Source organism: Primulina tabacum, chromosome 9 (assembly GCF_025594145.1).
Source record: "Primulina tabacum isolate GXHZ01 chromosome 9, ASM2559414v2, whole genome shotgun sequence".
Classification (NCBI taxonomy): Eukaryota; Viridiplantae; Streptophyta; class Magnoliopsida; order Lamiales; family Gesneriaceae; genus Primulina; species Primulina tabacum.
The window spans coordinates 29,818,919-29,840,850 of NC_134558.1; the positions used below are offsets into that span (position 1 = coordinate 29,818,919).

At 33.5% G+C, this 21,932-nt stretch overlaps 1 protein-coding gene across 3 annotated transcripts; it reads right to left on the minus strand.

Annotated features, from left to right (window-relative positions):
• Positions 1 to 16,839: 16,839 nt before the first annotated feature.
• On the minus strand, positions 16,840 to 20,156 carry LOC142556504 (uncharacterized). Of its 3 annotated transcripts, none has more exons than XM_075667957.1 (4): positions 20,045 to 20,156; positions 19,078 to 19,334; positions 17,078 to 17,211; positions 16,840 to 17,003 (listed from the first exon to the last, which is right to left on the minus strand). In XM_075667957.1, exons 2-3 carry the CDS (start codon positions 19,331 to 19,333, stop codon positions 17,114 to 17,116), a joined length of 354 nt encoding a protein of 117 aa, XP_075524072.1. In that variant the 5' UTR covers position 19,334; positions 20,045 to 20,156; the 3' UTR covers positions 16,840 to 17,003; positions 17,078 to 17,113. The 3 variants fall into 3 exon arrangements, 2 of the variants coding, with proteins under 2 accessions (XP_075524072.1, XP_075524073.1); XM_075667958.1 differs by having other exon boundaries at positions 16,848 to 16,978; XR_012822641.1 differs by lacking the exons at positions 19,078 to 19,334; positions 20,045 to 20,156 and adding an exon at positions 17,278 to 17,993.
• Between the last annotated feature and the right edge of the window lie 1,776 nt (positions 20,157 to 21,932).

A 21,932-nucleotide genomic window follows, 5' to 3' on the forward strand; every position in this document is an offset into this window, starting at 1 on the left:
ACCCGAGCCAACCCACCTAGGGACCCTACTGACCAAGCCCAACCCGAAACACCAGCCCTGGCCCGCTCAAAATCCTCCTGGAACTGAGACCTGATTGCATGTGTTGTGTGTGCGTGAGTTTCCTTCCTTCACCAAGACTCCTAGCCAACTAGGACACCTCCAGCTGGTTAACCCTCAACCCAACCTGATCCTAACCACCCTGGACCATGCCCAGACCAAGCCCAGACCAAGCCCTGACCCCTCAACCCAGCAGCGAAGCTCCTGAACCAGAAGACAGCCTGCACATTCATATGCTGCCATATGGTTCCATAGTTTTGTTCGAGGCAGCAGCAAGCCCACCACTCCAGCCCCTAGCCCGACCCCTGCCCATCATCCTAGGACCCTGATGAACCACCTAGCCCAGCCCCAAACCGAGCCACCCTATGTAACTCTCGGCCACACCAGATATCCCCTTCGTGAAGAGCCCAACAAGCCGAGGACTCTACCCCAGCCTTGTTACGCGAGTCCTAGCCCACTAGGACTCTACCAGGCCCTCACCCCTGACCCTACTCGAGCCCCAGCCAGTCCTGGCCAAGCCCCTAAGTCCCATGCAAAGCCATCGAGTTCTTGACTTGAACAACTAACACTAACTCACGTTTTCTGTCCACGTGCGGTTCCAGCTTTGACATAACAGGTTGTGCAGCATGTTTCGTGTTTTCTAAGGCCTCTAAACTTGTGTAAAACTATCCTTTTTTAAGTCCTAATCATGGCAGCCCCTTATATACATGTAAATCATGATTTTTGGATCAAAACAAAGCTTTAAAATTCCACCTTTGATGCATGTACGAAAATATATCAAGGTGCTATTGTTTTTCATGCAATTTCAAGCATAAATACATAATATGGTGTGATGATGAGTAAATAAAGAATATGACATGCCTTTGCATTTTAAACGCACGATTATTCGTTGACGATTGACGAAGAATGGGGCAAGACCTTTGGCTTGTATTCCACCTTGCAAACTCTCGATTTTTCTTCACAAAATAGTGAAGGTGTGTGCCGTGTGTTTGAAGGATATTGGGGTGCCAAATTCTGAAAAGTGGCGCGGGTATTGTGTAGGGTTTAGGGTGTGTTTTACATATTATATACTAATCAATTCGCTAATCAAGGCTTTAGGCCTATTAAGCATAAGTTTAGGCCTATTAGTGCTTGATTAGGATTTAATTAAAATATTAAAATCGTTTTGTTTAAATAAGTTTGTGAATTTATTAGCCGGGTTCCCAAAAAATTCGTATTTTTGTTGAAAAACCAACACCGATAAAATTTACGTCTCGGCGTATAAAATCACATCAAAACCCCTTATTTTCAAAAATAATAAAAAGCATCACCCATATTTTAAATAATTAAAAACAATTATTTAATAAAAACATTTTCTATTTTTCAGCCATCGGTCTCCGTTCCTCGATCACAACTCGAATATCCTTTAAAAATATATTTTAATGCAACCATGTAGAAAAGTATATTTTAAACATGTCAAAATGCATAACATAATTAATTTATGCAATTAAAATAATTAATTAAAATACAAGAGAATTTAATAACTGCATGCATGTGGTTCGCGTGGACCTTTAAATTTTCGGGGCAACGCTGGATGCATTGATTCACAAAAATCCACTTCAGGATATATTTTTATACTAGCTGGTGAAGCTGTATCTTGGAGTGCAAAGCAGACATTGACTGCTACTTCCACTACGGGAGCTGAGTTTGTAGCTTGTTTTGAGGCAACCTCACATGGTGTATGGTTGAAGAGTTTCATTTTGAGGGTTAGAATTATAGATTCTATATCTAGGCCATTAAGAATATATTGTGACAATTCAGCTGTTGTTTTTATGGATAAAAATAACAAAAGTGGTAATCGAAGCAAGCATATCGACATTAAGTATTTAGTCATACGAAAATGTGTTAAAGATAATAAATTAATTATCGAGCACATTAGCAATGAATTGATGATTGCAGAGATTCTTTGACTAAAGGCATGCCACCATTAAAATTCAAGGATCATACAAAAAGAATGAGACTTGGTTCCTTTATGTAATTTTGTTGTAAGAACAAATTGTTGAAACTGTGATGTGATATTTTCTCATATTTATTGTGTAATTAATTGATTTGAGAAATATCAATAAAGTTGGACCTCGAATAAACATAAGGTTTATTCATTAAGTTATACATATTTGAGATACGTAATGCATTGTAATACATGAAAGATGATACTCGTTTTAAGATGACATATCGCCATGATTCAAGTATTTGTTTTCTCCTATGAAAAATGATATATGAGCCAAGTGGGAGAATGTAAGAAAAAATGACACATATCAATTCAAAAGAAGAAGAATAAATGTGTAGGAAATGGCGACGGACATTGTCTACATCTTTTGAAAAAATATGCATACGCCGCCTCAACTTTAGAAAATTGAGATGTGCATGCGCCTCTTCTTTTTAACAATAAGGCTCCCGCAATCACTCATTGATAGTATGAGAGGCATATAAATACTGGTGATTGAGATCCCTAAGCACACACCTCATAAGAACAAAACACACCATCTACAGATAGTGTTGGAGTGCTCAGAAGGATTCAATTGGAGGAACTCAGAAAACTTACAAATCATTCGATGGCCTGAGGTAATGCTTGATATTCTTCCGCATATTGTTTATCATATTCATAAATTTGTATAAACATGATTTTGATAAAAATTATGACACTCTTTTGATAAGATTTTTGATTGGAATTTTAGAAATTTCTTTGATTCTTCCTTAGAAATTTCCCGAACTTCTTTATGACTAGTGGCATAGAATCACTACTTAAACTGTTCAGCCGATTTGAAACCGATGGTTCCAGTTTTACGACAGGTAGGGCTTTAATCAACTTAGAGGTAGACTGATTATATTCCCTTATTTTCAGTTCAAATTCGTAGGCTTTTAAGTCTGAAAATAGGTTGTCTCTTGTTCAGATTTTTTGATTCAATCAAAGCTACAATCTTCACGTCCCATTCTTTAGAAGTACTCTCATTACTTTGAGAATTACTTCTTGGTTGTTGTACACTTTTCCAAGTGCACTGAGTTCTATTACAATCTAGCCGACTTTTTCATCAAAATAAGACATATATTCTCCAGGCTTCATCTTAATGTTGTCAAATTTTTGTATGGCCATGGAGATCTTGTTTTCTTTGGTTTGCTCATTTTCTTCACAGAATTGAATGATCTTTTCCCAAATTCCCTTGGAAGTTTTGCATATTTTGATATTTCTGAATGTGTTTGTCAAAAGTTTTATACAGTATATCTTTTGTCACATAGTCAAGAATCGCTTACTTCTTATCCTTACTGGTCCATTCGTTCCTTGGTTTTTCAAGAATTTGAGGAGCATCTTTGGAGATGGCTATAACTGTATTAGCTTTCAGTATCTTCATTGGTCCTTCCATAATGACGAACCACATGTCATCGTCTTGAGCAGCTAAATGAGCCTATATTCTTTTTTTTCAGTCCTCAAAATATTCCTTAAAGAACATGAGAAATTTACTAAATGAAGTCACTGTAATCGTAAATGTTCAGAATCGACAATAAAGCTAGCTCTGATACCGCTTGTAGGATTGGTTGAGTGTTTAGAAAGTGGATTGAATAAATAGTATACACAATATGCAAATTTTTTCGATTAGTTTAGATTGGTTGACAACTAAACCGAATATTATCGAGTATATATGTCAGTTTGATAACATATAAGTACGGAAAGAAGCTATAATGACAGATTAGAACAAATCGCTTAATGAATGAGAAGGGTTAAACTTAAGTATAAAAATAAACATAGATTTTTTGATGTTCGGAGAACTAGAGCTCCAACGTCACCTCTTCTTCCTCTAAGAAGATTCGCACTAGATAACTTTGGATAATATAAGCAATTTGAATGATCTCGATTCAGTTTGGTCTTAAACACAGCCAAACTGAAAATCCTAATATTCAACTGATTAATAGACAGTCTGCAAACTGCTATACAAGTGTAATACACAATGATACTAACTTATCACAAAATGATTCTTATAAGATCAGATAAAATTTTTTAAGGGTGTGCTGAACTGATTCAGTTTCGTTTTGGTATATGAAAGATATTTAAAACTTAATCTTATCAGTGAATGATTGATCTCTTCTTAAATTCAACCCTTTCTCTATTTATACTCTCAGAAGTAGATCCTTTCAATCAAAATTGTCTGTTATTTTGTTTTTAGTCCATGTCAACGCTTTTATGATAGTTCGTACACGGTTACGATCAGTCTTGATTCGCATACTGTTGCAATCATTTTGTTCAGACTACTTGATGTGGACGTCATTTTAGTGTTCTGATGTCGATTGAGTCTATGTAAACTAAGTATTGGTAAACTGAAATCCTTTAGACTAATTTATTCAGTGTAGAAACGTATCATTTTTGTTTAACTGTATCAATTTCTCTTAAATCAATTTTACCTTAATATTATTTGTTAACCAACAAAATATACCAAATTATTCATTATTTTTCTCCAATTTTTTTTTCTTTAATGAAAAATTCATATTACCTCTTTGGAACGTTATAGCTTTTTTATAACTATTGATTTGTAATATCATATTTTTATCAAATCAATATGGATATTAGATTCAAAATCTATTTACGTCGATGTTTATCACTATTTTATTATATCAAGCATATCATCTTTTTTCATAGTCAATCAAACGATATCAAAATACGATGAAAATAAAAATTGGGTAGACATCATCGGCCTCTACAAACTTTATATTGGAAACTTAATTTCAGAAGTTCGACAAACCGAGCGTATAAAGATTGAACAAGCTGATCAAGAAGAATGAAAAGAAGTGATCTAAAAATACACAATTGATTGGATGCCTAACTGAAGATTAGTGCGCAACAAAGACTAAGCTAACTGTACTATGTAGTAGATTGGATTATCAGTTGGAACTGATCAGTTTTACTACAATCAGTTAAGAGCTATCAGCTAATTCTATCGGCTGTGTCAAACTGATAAATAGTTTGACACGTCATCAGTTAAGGAATTTAACTATCAACCGACAACTGTACAAAGGCAGACTGCAACATGTAGTGGGAATGCCGAGTTTCAACAATGCTACAAGTGTACGATTGTCAAAAGGATATTGACGTGGCAAACAGATAGAAAGATTGAATTGTATTAATTGTACCATTGGAAGTAAAGCCTATAAATAACTGAGAAGAGCAACTGAAAATAACGAACCAAAACTACCAAGTTGTTATTCTGTTGAAATCTCCTTACAAGCTTTCTGTTCATATTCAAGAGATTTCAAAAGCTCACACTTAGCATACACATTCATAGCATTCAAGACTGTACATTGAGCTTACAAGCACAAACACTTATCATTGTAATATTCGATCTCATAGAGATCAGTTGTGCTGAGTAGTTTCAGATCAGTTGAGAACTGATAAACTGTATTGAAACTGAGAGTTTCAGTATGACAATGTTAAGTCCAAAACTGAAGGGGGTCTGTACAAGTCTTGTATTTATCAAAGTCTTTTAGTGAATTTCCTGTCTTCTAGATAGAAGTGGTGACGTAGGAGTGATTGAAATCTCCAAACATCCATAAATATTGTGTCTCTTAATTTCTGTTTTATTTATCTGTCAGTCAGTTTATTTCTGCACTTTCATTAATTAACTGATTGACATTGACATAACAAGATTCCCGAGTTCAGTTTATCACTAAACTAACTCATTATTCGAAAAGGTGGTAAAATTGTCAAATGTTTATTCAACCCCCCTTCTAAACACTCTTTCACTTACCAACCAATCATATCACTTTATATTGTGCTTGACGTATATCAATAAAATCCATTTACATACTTCAGATATGATATCATATAAATAGCGATGAAAGACCGATGTATATTTTGTACAGTACTTGATTAAGACACATATCTCAATATTTTGTGTCAATCTTATAATTCATATATCACTTCAAATGAGATAATATATTATTTTTCTTTAAATAATTACTCAACCACGGTGCATCAATTATGTTCATTGACACTTTCCCATTCACCTTAGAGAATGAATCACATTAATTAAAGAACTCTCAATATTTCTATCTCTTAATTTTCTTTTGAATCAATTAAATAATATAAATAAAGTATTTAATCATTATTGATGGAACATTTAGTTTTGGTGTTTGATAAAAAAATAACTAGTCAAGAGAAACTGAAATCAGCAACCTAACTGATTGCTAGCTCAAACTGACCAAACTGATTAAGGGACTTCTGATTTAATTCAAACCAACAGGCTATCACTTTTTGCAAGATCGATACAAAAAAATTTCGATCAGTGATTAAAGATCAGAACCTAAAGTCATATAAATTTTTGTTTATATCGATCAGTTTTAAGGATAAGAGTGACAGTCTCTGTCAGAAGTCACCTGATACTAGAAAATACGATGAATCGGCAACAAGTACATCTGTAGTCATGAACAAATATTTTTTTAAGTTACCGTTGAATATTGAGACTATAAATGGGATCAGTTGAACAAGCTAAAGAAAGATCCTCAACTGAAACCAAAAGCTAAATCTCTTAGCAGAAATATTGCAGTCAAATTAAAAGAGAAGCACACACTGTTTCATTATTTAACTCGGCCATTTCAATGATCATATTGGTGCACAACATTCTTTTGCGTAATTCAGATAAGCTGTGAGTAAGGAACTCTAGTGCTATAAGTCTTCAGTTTCAGTTTCACTAAGAGTTTCAGTTAGGTGGTGTTAAGTCATAACTGAAGTGGGTAATTTTAAATCACTTGTAATTACAAAAGTTTTTTTTAGTACAAACCTTCCTTGAGGAAGAAGGGATGACGTATGAGTATTAAATTCTCCGAACATGCATAAACATTCTTGTGTTCATTTATCATTAAGTCTATCTATTTTTAAGCACCCAACCAAATAGTCTTTCGTGCAAATTAGTTTTCAGTAAGTCTTCTTCCGCACAATTTACACTGATAGATTTGCTGAAAACTCTATTGGCAAGAAGGAAGTTTCAGCTTTGTTAACACAATCGAAACTACTCAAAGAAAATTTATTCACCCCCTCTAAATTTCATTCTTGATCCGGACAAGTGGTATCAAAGTGGTTCATTCTTGTCCCTAAACAAAACATTCATCATGGCCTCATTCAGTAAGATTCCAATGTATTCCAAAGAAGACTTTGATGATTGAAAGATCATAATGCAGGCTCACTCAGCTGCTCAAGACGATGATATATGGTTCGTCATCACGGAAAGAACAATGAAGACAATGAAGGCAAATACAGTTGTAGCCATCACTGAAGGTGCTCCTCAAATGCTAGAAAAATCAAAAAGTGATTGGACAAACAATGATAAGAAGAAAACAAATATTGACAATGTAGCCAAAGACTTCTATACAAAAGTCTCGACAAAAACACATTCAGCAGGATCAAAATGTACAAGACTGCTAAAGAATCTGGGAAAAGTTAATCCAGCAATGTGAAGGAAATGAGAAGACCAAAGAAAATAAGCTCTACTGGCCGTACAGAAATTTGAAAACATCAAGATGAAGCCTGGAGAATCTATGTCTGATTTTGATGAAAGGGTAAGCGGGATTATAATAGAACTCAGTGCACTTGGAAAAGTGTACAACCGAGAAGTTATTCTTAAAGTAATTAGACGACTACCAAAAGAATGGGGCGTCAATATAGTAGCTATGCATGAATCAAAATATCTGAACAAGATGGAGCTACACGACTTATTTGCAGACTTGAAAGCCTATGAATTTGAATTGAAAATAAGGGAAGATGATCAATGTGCTGCTCAGCTGACTAAAGCTTTAAATGCGGTAAAACTGGAACCATCAATTTCAAAAGAAAAGGCAGCCGAACAATTTAGTGATACTATGTTACAGTTCGTAAAAAAGTTGGGGAAATTTCTAAGAAAAAATCAAGGCAACTTTCAAACCTACAATCAAAAATCTTATCAAAGAAGGAGTCAACTGATGACTCCAATGCATGTTTCAACTGTGGAAAAACCGGTCACTTCATAGAAGATTGCCCTAAACCAAAGAAGGGTGACATGAGGTCATCTGAAAAGGGAAAGTGATCTTTTGATAAAAGGAGATCCAAGGGTGAAAAGAAAATCCCTGATAATAGACATGATCAAAAGGCAATGGTGGCTGAAGAAAACAAATCAAAATGAGCTGATTTAGATTCTGAATCAGAAGACTCAAGCAGCTCTAATGATGATGTAAAAGTGAAATGTTTAATGGCAAATGATGTTGAGCTCAAATATACCAGTGAACGTGGGTATTTGACTTCAGCTCGATTTATTTTTCACGAAAGGACCTTGTCAATGCACTTTATAATATGGTCAATGAGTACCAAAGACTCTCTCAATCATTCAAGGAAATCAAAGCTAAGAGAAATGATCTACCTCAATATAACTGAGACTGACTGGGAACCATCTGGTGAATTGTTGAGTCTAAGGGCAGATATTACTAAACTGATAATTGAGAATGAAAGGTTATAGGATAAGAACCAGAAAGTTAAAACTGAAAATTTCAAGCTAACTGAAATAGTTTAATCCTAGAATAAGTCTTCAATTATGGTAACTGAAATGCAATAGTTACAAAAACATGTTGGAGAAAAAATCAGTCTCGGTTTCAGCAACAGGAAAATCATCCCTGAAACCATTACTCAACAAAAAATGAATGTATACAAGAGTTGCATAAAGATGTTGGAGACAAAACCAGTCTCAGTTTCAGTAACATGGAAAGCATCCTTGAAACCAGTACTCAACTAAAATTGAATGTATGCAAAGGGAAATATATTCACTTTGTGAGATCCAATATGGTACATGAACATCAGGAACCTATCCACCAAGTTGAAAAGCCTATTGAGTATATGAACAAAAATAAACATTTGGTAATGGTTACGTACCTGAGAGATCTTGTGCTAAACCTAACTGGAAGTCCTTTCAAGTCAATTCAGCCATACATAACTCGATGAAAGATAAAACTAAAAATTATTTTAATTGAAAACATGTTCAAAAACAATATAGGATGATCAATGAAGTTGAAAAAGATAAACAACATGTGGTCTTTATTGCACGCAAAACACATTACACACATGTTCACTCACAACATATTTGGAATACAAACAACGAAAGGACAACTAAGTTGATCGAAGTTTGGGTTCCTAAAGGACTAATCTCGTCTGAACCCAAAATCTCGTTTGGACCCAAATAATTTTGGGTGCCAAAATTTTTATTAATTTGTGATTGTAAGACACCAAGACTGAACCAGCTAAGAAGTCAGTGTGGTTCCTGGATAGTGGATGTTCAAGAAACATGACTGGAGAAGCTAAACTGCTAAATGAATTGACTCAATTTACTGGACCTAAGATCACATTTGGATATGTTTCTCAAGATAGAACTAGGGGTAAGGGTAAGCTTATCCATGGTAACATTTTCATCAAAAATTTACTTGTTGAAAATCTTAAATATAACTTAATTGGTATAAGTCAGTTATGTGATAACGACTATTCAGTTGAGCTCAGTAAGCACATTTCTACTCTCAGAAATAGTTATGGATGCATCACAATGACATGTGACAGATGTGGTAACACATACAAAGTTAGTTGGACTACTCAACTGAATGAACCAGTATGCTTCCTAGCATCCAACTCATCAAGGAACTGGTTGTGTCACAAAAGGTTAAATCATTTAAATTTTAAAGCCATTGAAAACCTGAGCAAAAATGATGTGGTCAAAGGTCTACCCTAATTTGATTTTTCTAAAGACAAAGTTTTTCTAGCTTGTCAGTTTGGAAAGCATGTTATGTCATCTTTTAAAAACAAAGGATGTAACTCATCAATCCAAAGCTTAGAGTTGTTGCATTTGAACTTGTTTGGTCCTATTCCAGTAACAACTTTAGAGAGAATGAAATACACCCTAGTTATTGTCAATAATTTCTTAAGATTTACTTGTGTCATTTTTTTGGATCCAAAGACCAAAATGCTACTTAACTGATCAAAATTTTCAAACGACTTTTAAATGAAAATTCGAAAAGAATTGAAAAAATCAGGTCTGATAGAGGAACTGATTTTGTTAATCAAACTTTGTCTATTTTCTTAGAAAATCATGGAATCGGGCATGAATTCTCAGCAGCCAAAATACCTCAGCAAAATGGAGTTGTTGAGAGAAGTAATAGGACCCTTAAAGAGAACGCTGGAACAGTGCTGGTTGATTCTGAAATTTCTCAAATATTTTGGGCAGAAGCAATGGACACAACTTGCTATACTCAGAACAGATCAATGATTAACAAGAAACATGGCAAGACACCCTATGAGATCTGGCATGGCAAGCAACCCGTGTTTTTCTACCTCAAAACTTTTGGTTGCAAATATTTTATTCATAATAATGGTAAAAATCATATGACTATTTTTTATGCTAAATTGGATGAGGAAATATTTCTTGGTTATTCATCTAATGGATGTAAAGAGTGCAATCTTGAATGGACTATTGCAAGAAGAGGTCTACGTTGAACAACCACCAGGTTTTATTAGTCATTTGTTTCTTGATCATGTATATCGATTAAACAAGGCTTTATATAGGTTAAAACAAGCTCCAAGAGCTTGGCATGAAACATTGACTGAATTTCTAGTTAATCATAACTTCGTTACAGGAACTATTGATAAAAACTCTATTTATTTTTATCAAATGTGATCATACACTATTAGTACAAATATATGTTGATAATATCATTTTTTGATCAACTAAGCCAAATTTGTGCAAGAGGTTTGCTAAACTGATGCAGGAAAAGTTCGCAATGAGCACAATGGGTGAAATGAACTTCTTTCTAGAACTTCAAGTCAAGCAATTAGATATTGGAATATTTGTCAATCAGACAAAGTACACCAAAATACTCAAGAAATTTGGAATGAAGCCACGTTTAGCTCCAACAACACCCATGAGTTCATCGGTTAAGATTGATAAAGATGAAGAGGGAATATCAGTAGATGTAAAAATGTATCGAGGTTTGATAGGCTCATTATTATACTTAATTTCCAGTAGACCAGATGTTTTATTTGCAGTTTGCATGTGTGCACGTTTTCAGTGTAATGCAAAACAATCTCATTACTCTACTGCCAAAAGAATTCTTAAATGTCTTAGAGGGACACAAAATGTATGATTATGGTATGCAATGGACTCATCGTTTAATCTAGTTGGATATTCTGATACACTCTATGCTGGATGTAAGCTTGACAGGAAAAGCACAAGTGGATCTTGTCAGTTTCTCGGAGATAGACAGATATCCTGGTTCCGCAAGAAGCAAACATCTATTGCCACCTCAACTTCAAAAGCTGAATATCTAGCTACGGGAAGTTGTTGTGCTCAAATTTTGTGGATTCAACAAATGAAAGAGTATGGAATTGAGATTAAAGAGTCACCCATTTATGTGAATACAAGTACAATAGCCATCATACAATCCAGTCATGCACTCTCGGACTAAGAATATTGACATTCGTCATCATTTTATTCGAGATCATGTAATGAAGAAGGATATCATATTGGAATACGTCTCGACTGAACATTAAGCAATTGACATATTCACCAAATCACTCTCTGAGAATAAGTTTTCCTTTTCAGAAATATCTTAGGACTTATTGATTTATGATAATGCATGTATTCAAGGGGAATACTGACTCTTAGCACCTGACTTATTCTTAGTACCTTACTGTTTGTTGTCAGTCGGTTAGTCTCTGAATATCGAAATCAGTAGGGTTTGCTTGACTAATCTTTAAAATTCATTTAGCCTAACTGACTTCCTCAAAACATCTTTACAAATTATTTGATTATCTTTATTGTACCATTAAACGACCTAATGATTTTGTCTTGCACTTGATATTTATTCAAATTTAAATTTTCATTAATATCGTGACACATGTTGTGACGGTTACCAGATATACTCTCACCTGATATATTTCAAAATCCCCAAATTCTTCTATTTATCTCTACATTCTCTTGCCCAAAGTTTTTCTTTCTTTCAAATTCTCACTTCACGAACATTCAATATCTTCTCAAATTTTTAACTCATATATGCATGCTTCTACAACTCCTTCATTCATCATGAACACTCTTCTTGTCGATTTTGATTCCATTTATTCCATTGAAGATGCAGATATCACCAAGGTCTTCAAGGCTGTTGAGTCATCTAGACTTGGGACCTTTCTCAACTCCTATCTTAAGATTTATGTCGAAGAGCTCAAAAATTTCTATGGTCGAGGCATCGTCATTGATAATGAGCAAGTTCTGTTGCCAATGGGTAAAGATAATCTGCTTATTGGACAAGATTACTTCTCAGCAGTCTTTCAACTACCTACTGAAGGGTTAAAAAACTTCTACCTGTTTCCTCAAGAAACGACTAACAACATGAAACTTCTATTCTCTTTGACTGGTGAACCCATCAAAACTTCTGGGAACCCATCAAAACGACTAACAACATGAAACTTCTATTCTCTTTGACTGGTGAACCCATCAACTGGTCAGTTATTCTGCTCCAAATTCTGAAAACTGTGATTCAATATGACAAACAGTCAACTGACTTCGCAATCCCATTCAATCGGCTATTCGAAGACTCAGGAGCTCTAGTGAGTAACTTAGTCAAATTGCACAAATACAAAGCTCTTTCAGCTCCCAACATTCTCTCTCTCAGACCTAAGGGTCAAGCACTGAATGTTCCTTCTACTGGAGTTACAGTCACCAAGAAGGAGAAAGCTAAAGAGATGCCCATTGGAAAGCAGCTCGCTGAAAAAAGGGCAGCAAAGTTACTAGACCTACTCCCAAGAGGAAACTGATTCTGCAATCCAGTGATTCCGAAGCAACTACTCCTTTCCCTCTACCCAAGAAAGCCAGTACTACCAAGGCCAGACCAACACCTATACCAATTAAGGCCAAACAAATTTATCAGTTGTCAAGAGCTCCCCCTACTGAAACTACTACTGCAGAACAGTCAGCTGAAAAGTTGAAACTCATAGTTGTGGCAGCTCTCCCAGGAAAATCAGCATGCCAACAGCTCTCCCTTCTCGTAGACCAGCTAAAGGATTAGTCATCTGAGATTCAATTGAGTCGGCTCAGTCTGGTTTCTTTCCTCTACTCGCTAGCTGTTGATAAAGGAAAAGCCAAGCTAACTGAATCTTATGTATCAATACCTCCTTCGGCTATTAAGACTCAAATAGACCTACTGATAGATGAGGTCAATGAATTTGCTGAGGACAAGATTCAATTCTCTGATGAATGGGTAGAGTTTCAATCAGTCACCTTTGCATCAAAACTTAAAAAAAATGCTGAAACGATTTATAGCTCTTGAAAAGGTGGTTTTTAATCAGGTAAAGAATGTTATCATCGCAGAAACAATTCAACGAGTCATATATCTTCTTGATCTCCTGAAAATTCAAAAGCTATCATCAGTGTGTGCTGAACAAAGATCCAACTATGATCCTCTCGGCCCAACTGTGTTTGACGATTTAACAGTAATCAATCAACTGGATATGTATCTATTCTCTCTATAGATGAAAGTCAAGTTCTGGGAAAATGATAATAAGCTGTTTGAACTAGTGACATCGAAGATTCGGAAATCAAGCAGTTATTCAGAACAGTCAGCTCCTAAAAAGCCATATGAAATTGATTCTAAAGAACTCCCTCCGTTCAAACCATCAGTTACTCCCTCCTCTCCATCCATAAGGACAATATCTCTATCAAATGTATAAGAAGTTGTGCAATCGATTGCACAACATATTGACGAGACAAAAGCTGCCATTCCTCTCAGCTCACTTCATTCTGCTTCTACCTCAAAGCAATCTGATTCCATTGTTCATGTTGAAGACATCCCTCACCGAAGGATATTCTGCTACTAGAGTCTGTTGAAATTGCATTTATCAGAGAAATCACTCAAGAAATAATTGAGATAACAATGGGTGAGCACAACAAATCAGAATTGCCTGATCTGAAAGTTGCGATGGTTGATCATACAGGACCCTCTACCAGCAAGGCTCTTGAATTAGTTGGTGCTTATTCAAAAGAATTTCCTCCGATCAATCCATCATTTCCTAATCAGGACTTTGCTTATGAAACAACATTAGGTCACATCAACTCCAGCTTGACTGATATTTCCTCTTTTATTACTGCTTTGAAACGCTACAATCTCAACACTGAAGAAGCTCTAGAGTCTTTTAAAGATAAAATGCTTAAAGATGTGTCGAATCTTTCCAAAAGCTTGATTGAAATATTCAGCCAAATGGATCAGATAAAAAAAAACACAAGCAGCAACTGCTACTCATCTTGTTGGCCGAATTCAAGCCAACAACTTTCTAATTTGCACAAAGATAGAGAAAGTTCATACTAATTTCAATTATAAGCTTGACTTAGTTCTCAACTGAATTCTGTTCTCTCTCATCTCATGTCTCCTGCGATTGTCAAAAAGAGGGAAGAGAAAGAGAAAAAATCTGAGAAAGAAAAGAAGTCCACTAGCTCTAGTCAGTTTAGAAGGTTGATTTGTTCTGTTATTGTTCACGTTAGTCAGTTTGCTATTCAGGCATTTTGGCAGTCAGCTTTGAAGTAGTTCATGTGAATTAAATCAATATTTATTTTTGACATTATTTTGTCAACCACCAAAAAGGAAGAAATTATTGAAACATTTAGTTTTGGTTTTGATAAAAAGATAACTAGCCAAGCAGAAAATGAAATCAGTAACTTAACTGATCACTAGCCAAGTAGAAACTTAAATAATTAATCTAATTGATCGCTAGCCCAAACTGAGCAAACTGATTAAGGGACTTCTGATTTAATTCAATCCGACATGCTATCACTTTTTACAAGATCGATACAAAGACCTTTTCGATCAGTGATTAAGGATCAGAACCTAGAGTCACACAACTCTTTCTTTATAGCGATCAGTGTTAAGGATCGGAGTCATAGTCTCTAAGTCTTCAGTTCTAGTTTCACTAAAAGCTTCAGTTAGACGGTGTTAAGTCCTAAGTGGAGTGGGTAAATTTCAAATCACTTGTAGTTATCAAAATCTTTTAGTACAAACCTTCCTTGAAGAAGAAAATGTGATGTAGAAGTATTGAATTCTCCGAACATCCATAAACATTTATGTGTTCATTTATCATCAAGTCTATCTTTTCTTAACCACCCATCTGAGTAGTCTTTTGTTCAAATCAGTTTTCAGCAAGTCTTATTCCACATAGTTCACACTGATAGACTTGCTGAAGACTCTATTGACAAGAAAAAAGTTTCAGCATTATTAACACAATCGAAACTACTCAAAGAAATTTATGCATCCCCTTTAAATTTCCTATCTCGATCCTGACAATTATTTTGGAATAACTGAAATTGTGAAATTGAACGTACCTTTTCAAATTCTTACGTGTATCAAAAAGATAATGTACCTTCAACAATGTCATTCAATATATCATGAATTTCATTTCATATTGAATTTTTGTTCTTACATTTACAAAATGTATAAGACTAACATTTAATAAAATACTTTATCATTCAATAGTATTTTAAAATAAAGACTATTTTTAATAAAAATAATTTTGAAATTATTCAAAATTTATATTCACTTTCAAAATTTAACCAAAATTTAAGAAATAAATATATATCAATCCAACATGTTCTTAATTAAAAAATCCCAAATCAAAAAATTATCACAAAATTACATAATACATTAATATAATATCCCATGCAATATATTAATTGAATAAATTTATAAATTATTTATGTCACAAAATAATATATATGATTCAAAGTAAATACATGATAGAATTTTTCAAAATTTAGTTGAATCCATTAATTTACTATAAAAAATCAAGACATATTAAGGAGTAATATGAAAACCGAGAAAAAAACCAAAATAAATTAGTTTAATAATTAAATAAATAAAATGACTCAAAAGCGTCATAAATCAACCAATTGTCATCATCGTGCATAGGCTACGTTCATGTTTCTTTCCCAATATAAAAGATGGTATCAATTCATTGGTTTTATCATTTATTTCTTTTTTGGTTGATGATGTTTTGGTCTCACTATCATGCATTCATGATTTTTATTCAATAGCCTATATAGTTCACTATTGAACATCAAGTCACTATTAACAAAAAATAGTAACAATAATGGGTCATGCTTCTTCTGGAGTATTAATAACAAATATATTTTTTGAATCGATATCAAGTCAATATCATTTGATAGATCTTATCTTTAATCAGATTTTTAAAAAATATTGTTAATTTTATATTTTATATCGATATTCTCTAAGAAATTGTGATAAATTTCTCAATTCATAAGATTCTAAAAAATTATTCAACTAAAAGGACATTAAATTAATATTCCTCAAGAATATTGCCAAATCTCGGATATTATCTTAATATTCTTCATGAATGTTAACAAATCTTTCATCTTTGATCAATAGGGGTGTCAATCGGGTCGGGTGGGTCGGGTTTCGGGTCAACCCACGTATTTTTTTCAACCCGAACCCAAAGCAACCCGAAAACCCCCAATCCGAACACGAACCCGTCTAACCCGACTCAACCTGTCTAACCCGAATTTTATTTATTATTTATTTTTAAAAAAAATTAATGAAAAAAATTTGAAAAAATAAAAAATAATAATATGTCATATAGCTAACATTTCTAATAATATCCTCACAAGTTTCTCATTAAGAATGTGTAATGTTGTGATTGTGTGCTTGTCTATGTATATTATTAATTTTTCAACACAATAATTAGATAAATATTCAAAACAAATAATGATAATAATAATATTTAATTCAAACACATAATAACAAAAGCTATTCAAAAAGTCTTCAAACACAACAAAATAATTTTCAACTTCCAAGTGACAATAATCAAGCTCCACTTCTGTCTTCTGACTTCTTCATTGTTCTACATTTGTTTGTAGAAGTCAAACCTTTTACATTTAAAAATTAAAATAGGAAAGGGTGAAAGTTTTCAAAAATTATGAATTTATAAAATTTAATTTACTTGTCAATACTAGGTATCATAGCATTTTTAGAATCATCAATCATCTGTTGCAGTATTGTTTGATCCAGCATCCTCATTTATGAATAAATTCATAATATTTTCAGTCAAATCATCCAACCTCACCTCAATAGTTTCTACAAAAATAAAATATTAGTAAAACAGATAACTTTAAAATGAAAATAACAAGAAGAATCACTAACCTTTCTGTCCAACTAACCAATCTCTACAACAAACCAACGCCTCAACAACATCAGGCTTCATTGCACTACGATATTGGTCAAGTATCCTATCACCCGTGCTAAAAGCTGATTCAGAAGCAATTGTAGAAATTGGAACACTCAAAATATCTCTGGCCATTTGTGCAAGTTCAGGATACCTAAATTGGTAAGCTTTCCAAAATACAAGAACATCACATTTTGAAGATCTATCAATTTTCGGTTCATCCAAATAAAGATCTAATTGACTCTTTTGAGCTCTATCATTTAATTTTGTTCTTTGAAATGTGTCAAATTCCTATATCATAAATTAAATGTATTGGTAACGAAAAGCAAAAAATAGTGAGAAAAAGAAAAAATTATCATAAATACATTCAAAACATCATGCATCCACTGTCTGAATTTAGAGGAAGAGAAGCATTATCATCAATGCCACTGTGAGAACTCGTAGATGTGTTGCTACTACTTGATTTAGAAGCAAGGCCCATATATTCCTCAAACAAAGAAACTAATTTAGACTTCACCAGACTTAATTCGTTACTACCATGTCCGTATAACTTGTTGTAAAAAACTCAACAAACTGCATCTTGAACCTCGGATCAACTATCACAGCAATGGACAACAAAATGTTATAATCTTTCCAGTACTTGTCAAATTTCTGAAACATCCGATTGGCCATTGATCTCATGAAATCATCAGAGCTTTGCAAGGCTTTTTTTAATGTCAATTGAACTGTAAAGACACGAGGAAAATAAAGGTTGGCAGTAGGATATTTCACCCCATAAAACAAAGTTTTTGTCTCATAGAAAACCTCAAGAAATTTGCATATTTATTCAGCTTGAACCCACTCGTCAACCAATGGACAGTGTGTGTTATTAGTATCAGTCAATTTCAAATGATTAAAAGCACGTCGATAATATATGGCACTAGAAAGCATCAAATACGTAGAATTCCATCTAGTAGAAACATCTTGCCTGAGTGATTTCTTAGGATCCAGTGAAGTTTGGATAACAGATTCTACAAACTTTTTCTTTCTCACTTGACTGCCTTTTACATACTTTACACATTCACGAATCTTATCAATGGAATGATCAATTATTTTCAAACCTTCTTGGACAATTAAATTGAGAATGTGTGCACAATAACGAACATGCAAAAACTCGCCACCATTCACCAATGAACAATTTAAACTAAGATGATCCCTTAAAAGGCCAACAAACACATCATTTGCAGCGGCATTGTCCAACGTAATTGTGAAAACCTTTCTCTGAATTCCCCAAGCATTTAATAAGCTATTGATTTTATCACACAATGCAATACCAGAGTGAGGTGGAGGCATGTAAGAGAAGTTGATAATCCTTTTTTTGCAAAACCCAATTAGAATCAATGAAATGCACTGTCAAACATACATAGCCATCAGTGGCAATAGAAGTCCACAAATCGGAAGTGAAACAAATTTTTCCAGGGCATGAACGCATTTCTTGAGCTAGTCTATTGTATTCATTTTTATGCATCTTGAGAATATCAGTCCTTGCGGTGTTTCTAGTGAAATGATTGACTTGAGGTTCCAAATATGTAAAAATTGATCTAATTGCCTCATATTCCACAAATTGAAACGGTAAGTCATGTCTCACAATTACTAATATTAGCAACTCTCTAAATCTTTCTTGGCTGAACTTTTGTGACCTTATGGCAAGACTTTTATCGCCTTGTTCTAACAAAGTCTGAGCAATATCACGAGTTCTCTGTCTAGGACAGTGTTTAGAATATGGCGTTGGAGATTACCTGTCCCCATGCTACTGTATGCTTTGTACGTAGTCCCACATGCTTTACATTTGCAACGCTTTTCTTTTCCTTCTACTTCTGGAAGCATCTCAAAATATTGCCACAATTGTGATTTTAAGTGTCTTTTTCGTTTAACACTTCCGGAGGCCCGACCTTGCAAGTTAGTACCTGTTTCTTCATCAACATCTAAATCCAACACATGTACACCCTCCACACTATCCTCCTCGTGAACAAGAGCAATAGGTTCTGAACTCATTCTATCAATTAAAAAGCATAACAATAGGATTAGCTACAAGAAAAAAATGACAATTCCAACAAGTCACAACCTGTACGTATAAGATTTTACATTTGAACATTTTGAAACTTTAATATATCTCATCACCATGTCAAAGCTATTCTTGCTAAAAATGTAGGCTCAATATATATTTAACTCATATGACATCCTGTTTTGGACCAATATATTCAAGTCATATCACTCTTCTCCTTTTTTTTCTCCAAAAAAACCCACTTTCACAATAATGCATATTATATTACAGCTGTTACAAATGAGTCAATCTTTTGATTTTATTTGTTTATTTTTTTAAAAAAAATCTCCAAAATATATAATGGGAAGTTCTATTAAATGAAATTAAAATACTGGAGGATTATGCTAAAATTTCCGAAGAATAAGCTATCGTAAATAAGGCAATCTTAATATGTCTAAACTCACAAGAGATGTTGAATTTCAGCATATAAAAAGTTTTGAATAAAAATTTAAAAAATGAGGAAATAAGTTAGAGAAAGTGGTTTGACTTATGTGAAAAATCTGCAGCACGTTTGCTCTGTTAAACCATATTAACTCAGAATAACTTGAAAATTGAAATCAATGCCATCAACACGTTTTCCATGGAACAGAGACTATATTTTGTGGCCTGTATGCATTGTCATGCTCAACGAAGATTACTTTAACAAAACTCAGTTCGTTCACCTGGACGAGAAGCGAATTAGCGGTGAAGGGTTTCACTTGGACTCTTGAGTGAGAAGGGGAGAAAGCGCCTGGACAAGATGAGAAATGAGAAGTCAACAAGGGTTAATCCTTGGATATATTAGAGAATTATTGGGTTAGGCTTTATTTTAGTTTAGAAAGTGAGAAATCATGGGCCTGGACAATAGTTGTGTAAATTGTAAAAAAAAAATTTAAAAAAACATGATGGGTCAGGTGAGTTCAGGTCACTGGGTGACCTGATATTTTTTTTCAGGTTAACCCGGGTCAACCCGAACCCCCTCGGAAAATTTTTTTTACGGGTTTGCATTTGGGTCCGACCCGTTTCGACCCGAACCCGAAAAATCATAAACCCAAACCCGATATTTTTCGTGTCGTCCCGTGTCGGGTTAGCGTGTCGGGTTCATTTTTGACACCCCTAATATTTCTTTATAAATATTAATACATTTTGACATAAATCTATATCTTTCAATAACACTTATAGATCATAGATCTCATATCAGATTTCAATCACGAATATATTCAGTTTCTCAATATATTGAATTATATATCATATTTTTATCATGAATCTCTTAAGATTATCAATATATTATATCTTAATCACGAATCTCTTTATATTATTAATATATTTGATCTTATATCATATCTTAGTCATGAATTTATCTCAATATCATATCGTGATACTTTACAGTAACAATATCATGATATTTCATAGGCATCAATGTATCAATATTTATCATTGTGCTACTTTTAGAGCACATAATAATATCTCATAACAATATGTTGGACTATTTCAATAGCATCAATACAACAAGAAGTATTTTTGTTCACAGTTTTTTACAACATCATGCTGATAACGTATTATAAATTATAAGAGAAAAAGAGAGATAAATAGAGAGAATTCATAAAAGAAGAAATAGATTTCATGAGTCAATGGTCAGGTGAAAATTTAATTGAACTCAATCACCTTATTTATATGATAAATACATAATACAAATCTTTACAAATATTTTATTTTCATATTTATCTTGATCACGGCTCTTTCAAATCCAATAAAATAACAATGATCATCTAAAATAAAAATATATTTATAACATAAATAATATTTTAATATTAGTATTTTGTGTTTTTTTTTTTTTTGGGATTTCCAATTAATTATTACATTGATCCGAATCTTGCTCGAACATATCTTGTTCACACATGCTATTTTTGAGTTGCCTTTTCTACCCTCAAGGCTAGTCGGAAAGTTCTCTAGGCAAAACTAATAGATCTATAATTAAAATTTTCAATTGCTACTATTCTAACAAGATATTAATCGACCATGTCCTGAATTTTATTTTAGCTCGATTCAAATAATGAATCAACATTTTGGCGGTGTTAAAATAATAGATCAATAATTAAAATTTTCAAGTATTACCATTCTATGAAGATATTAATTGATCATATTATGATTTTGATTAAGCTCGATTCACAAAGTAAATAAAAAGTTATGTGGTGGTGTTATGATGGGTGAATTTCATTTATGGCAAAAAATTGTGTGAGACGGTCTCACAGGTCGTATTTTTTGAGACAGTTATCTTATTTGGGTCATCCATGAAAAATTATTACTTTTAATGCTAAGAATATTACTTTTTATTGTGAATATAGGTAGGGTTGACCCGTCTCACAGATAAAAATTCATGAGATCGTCTCACAAGAGAACTACTCTTCATTTATAAGTAAAAATTTAAAATAAATTTCTGCAATAATTCTGAAATTCATCGTAATTATTTGTATAGATGTTTAATTTGATAGAGAGCGAATCTACATAATATATTGTTTATATATTACCAAAATTGCTTATATAACATTAAAAATTGCTGATATGTAACAT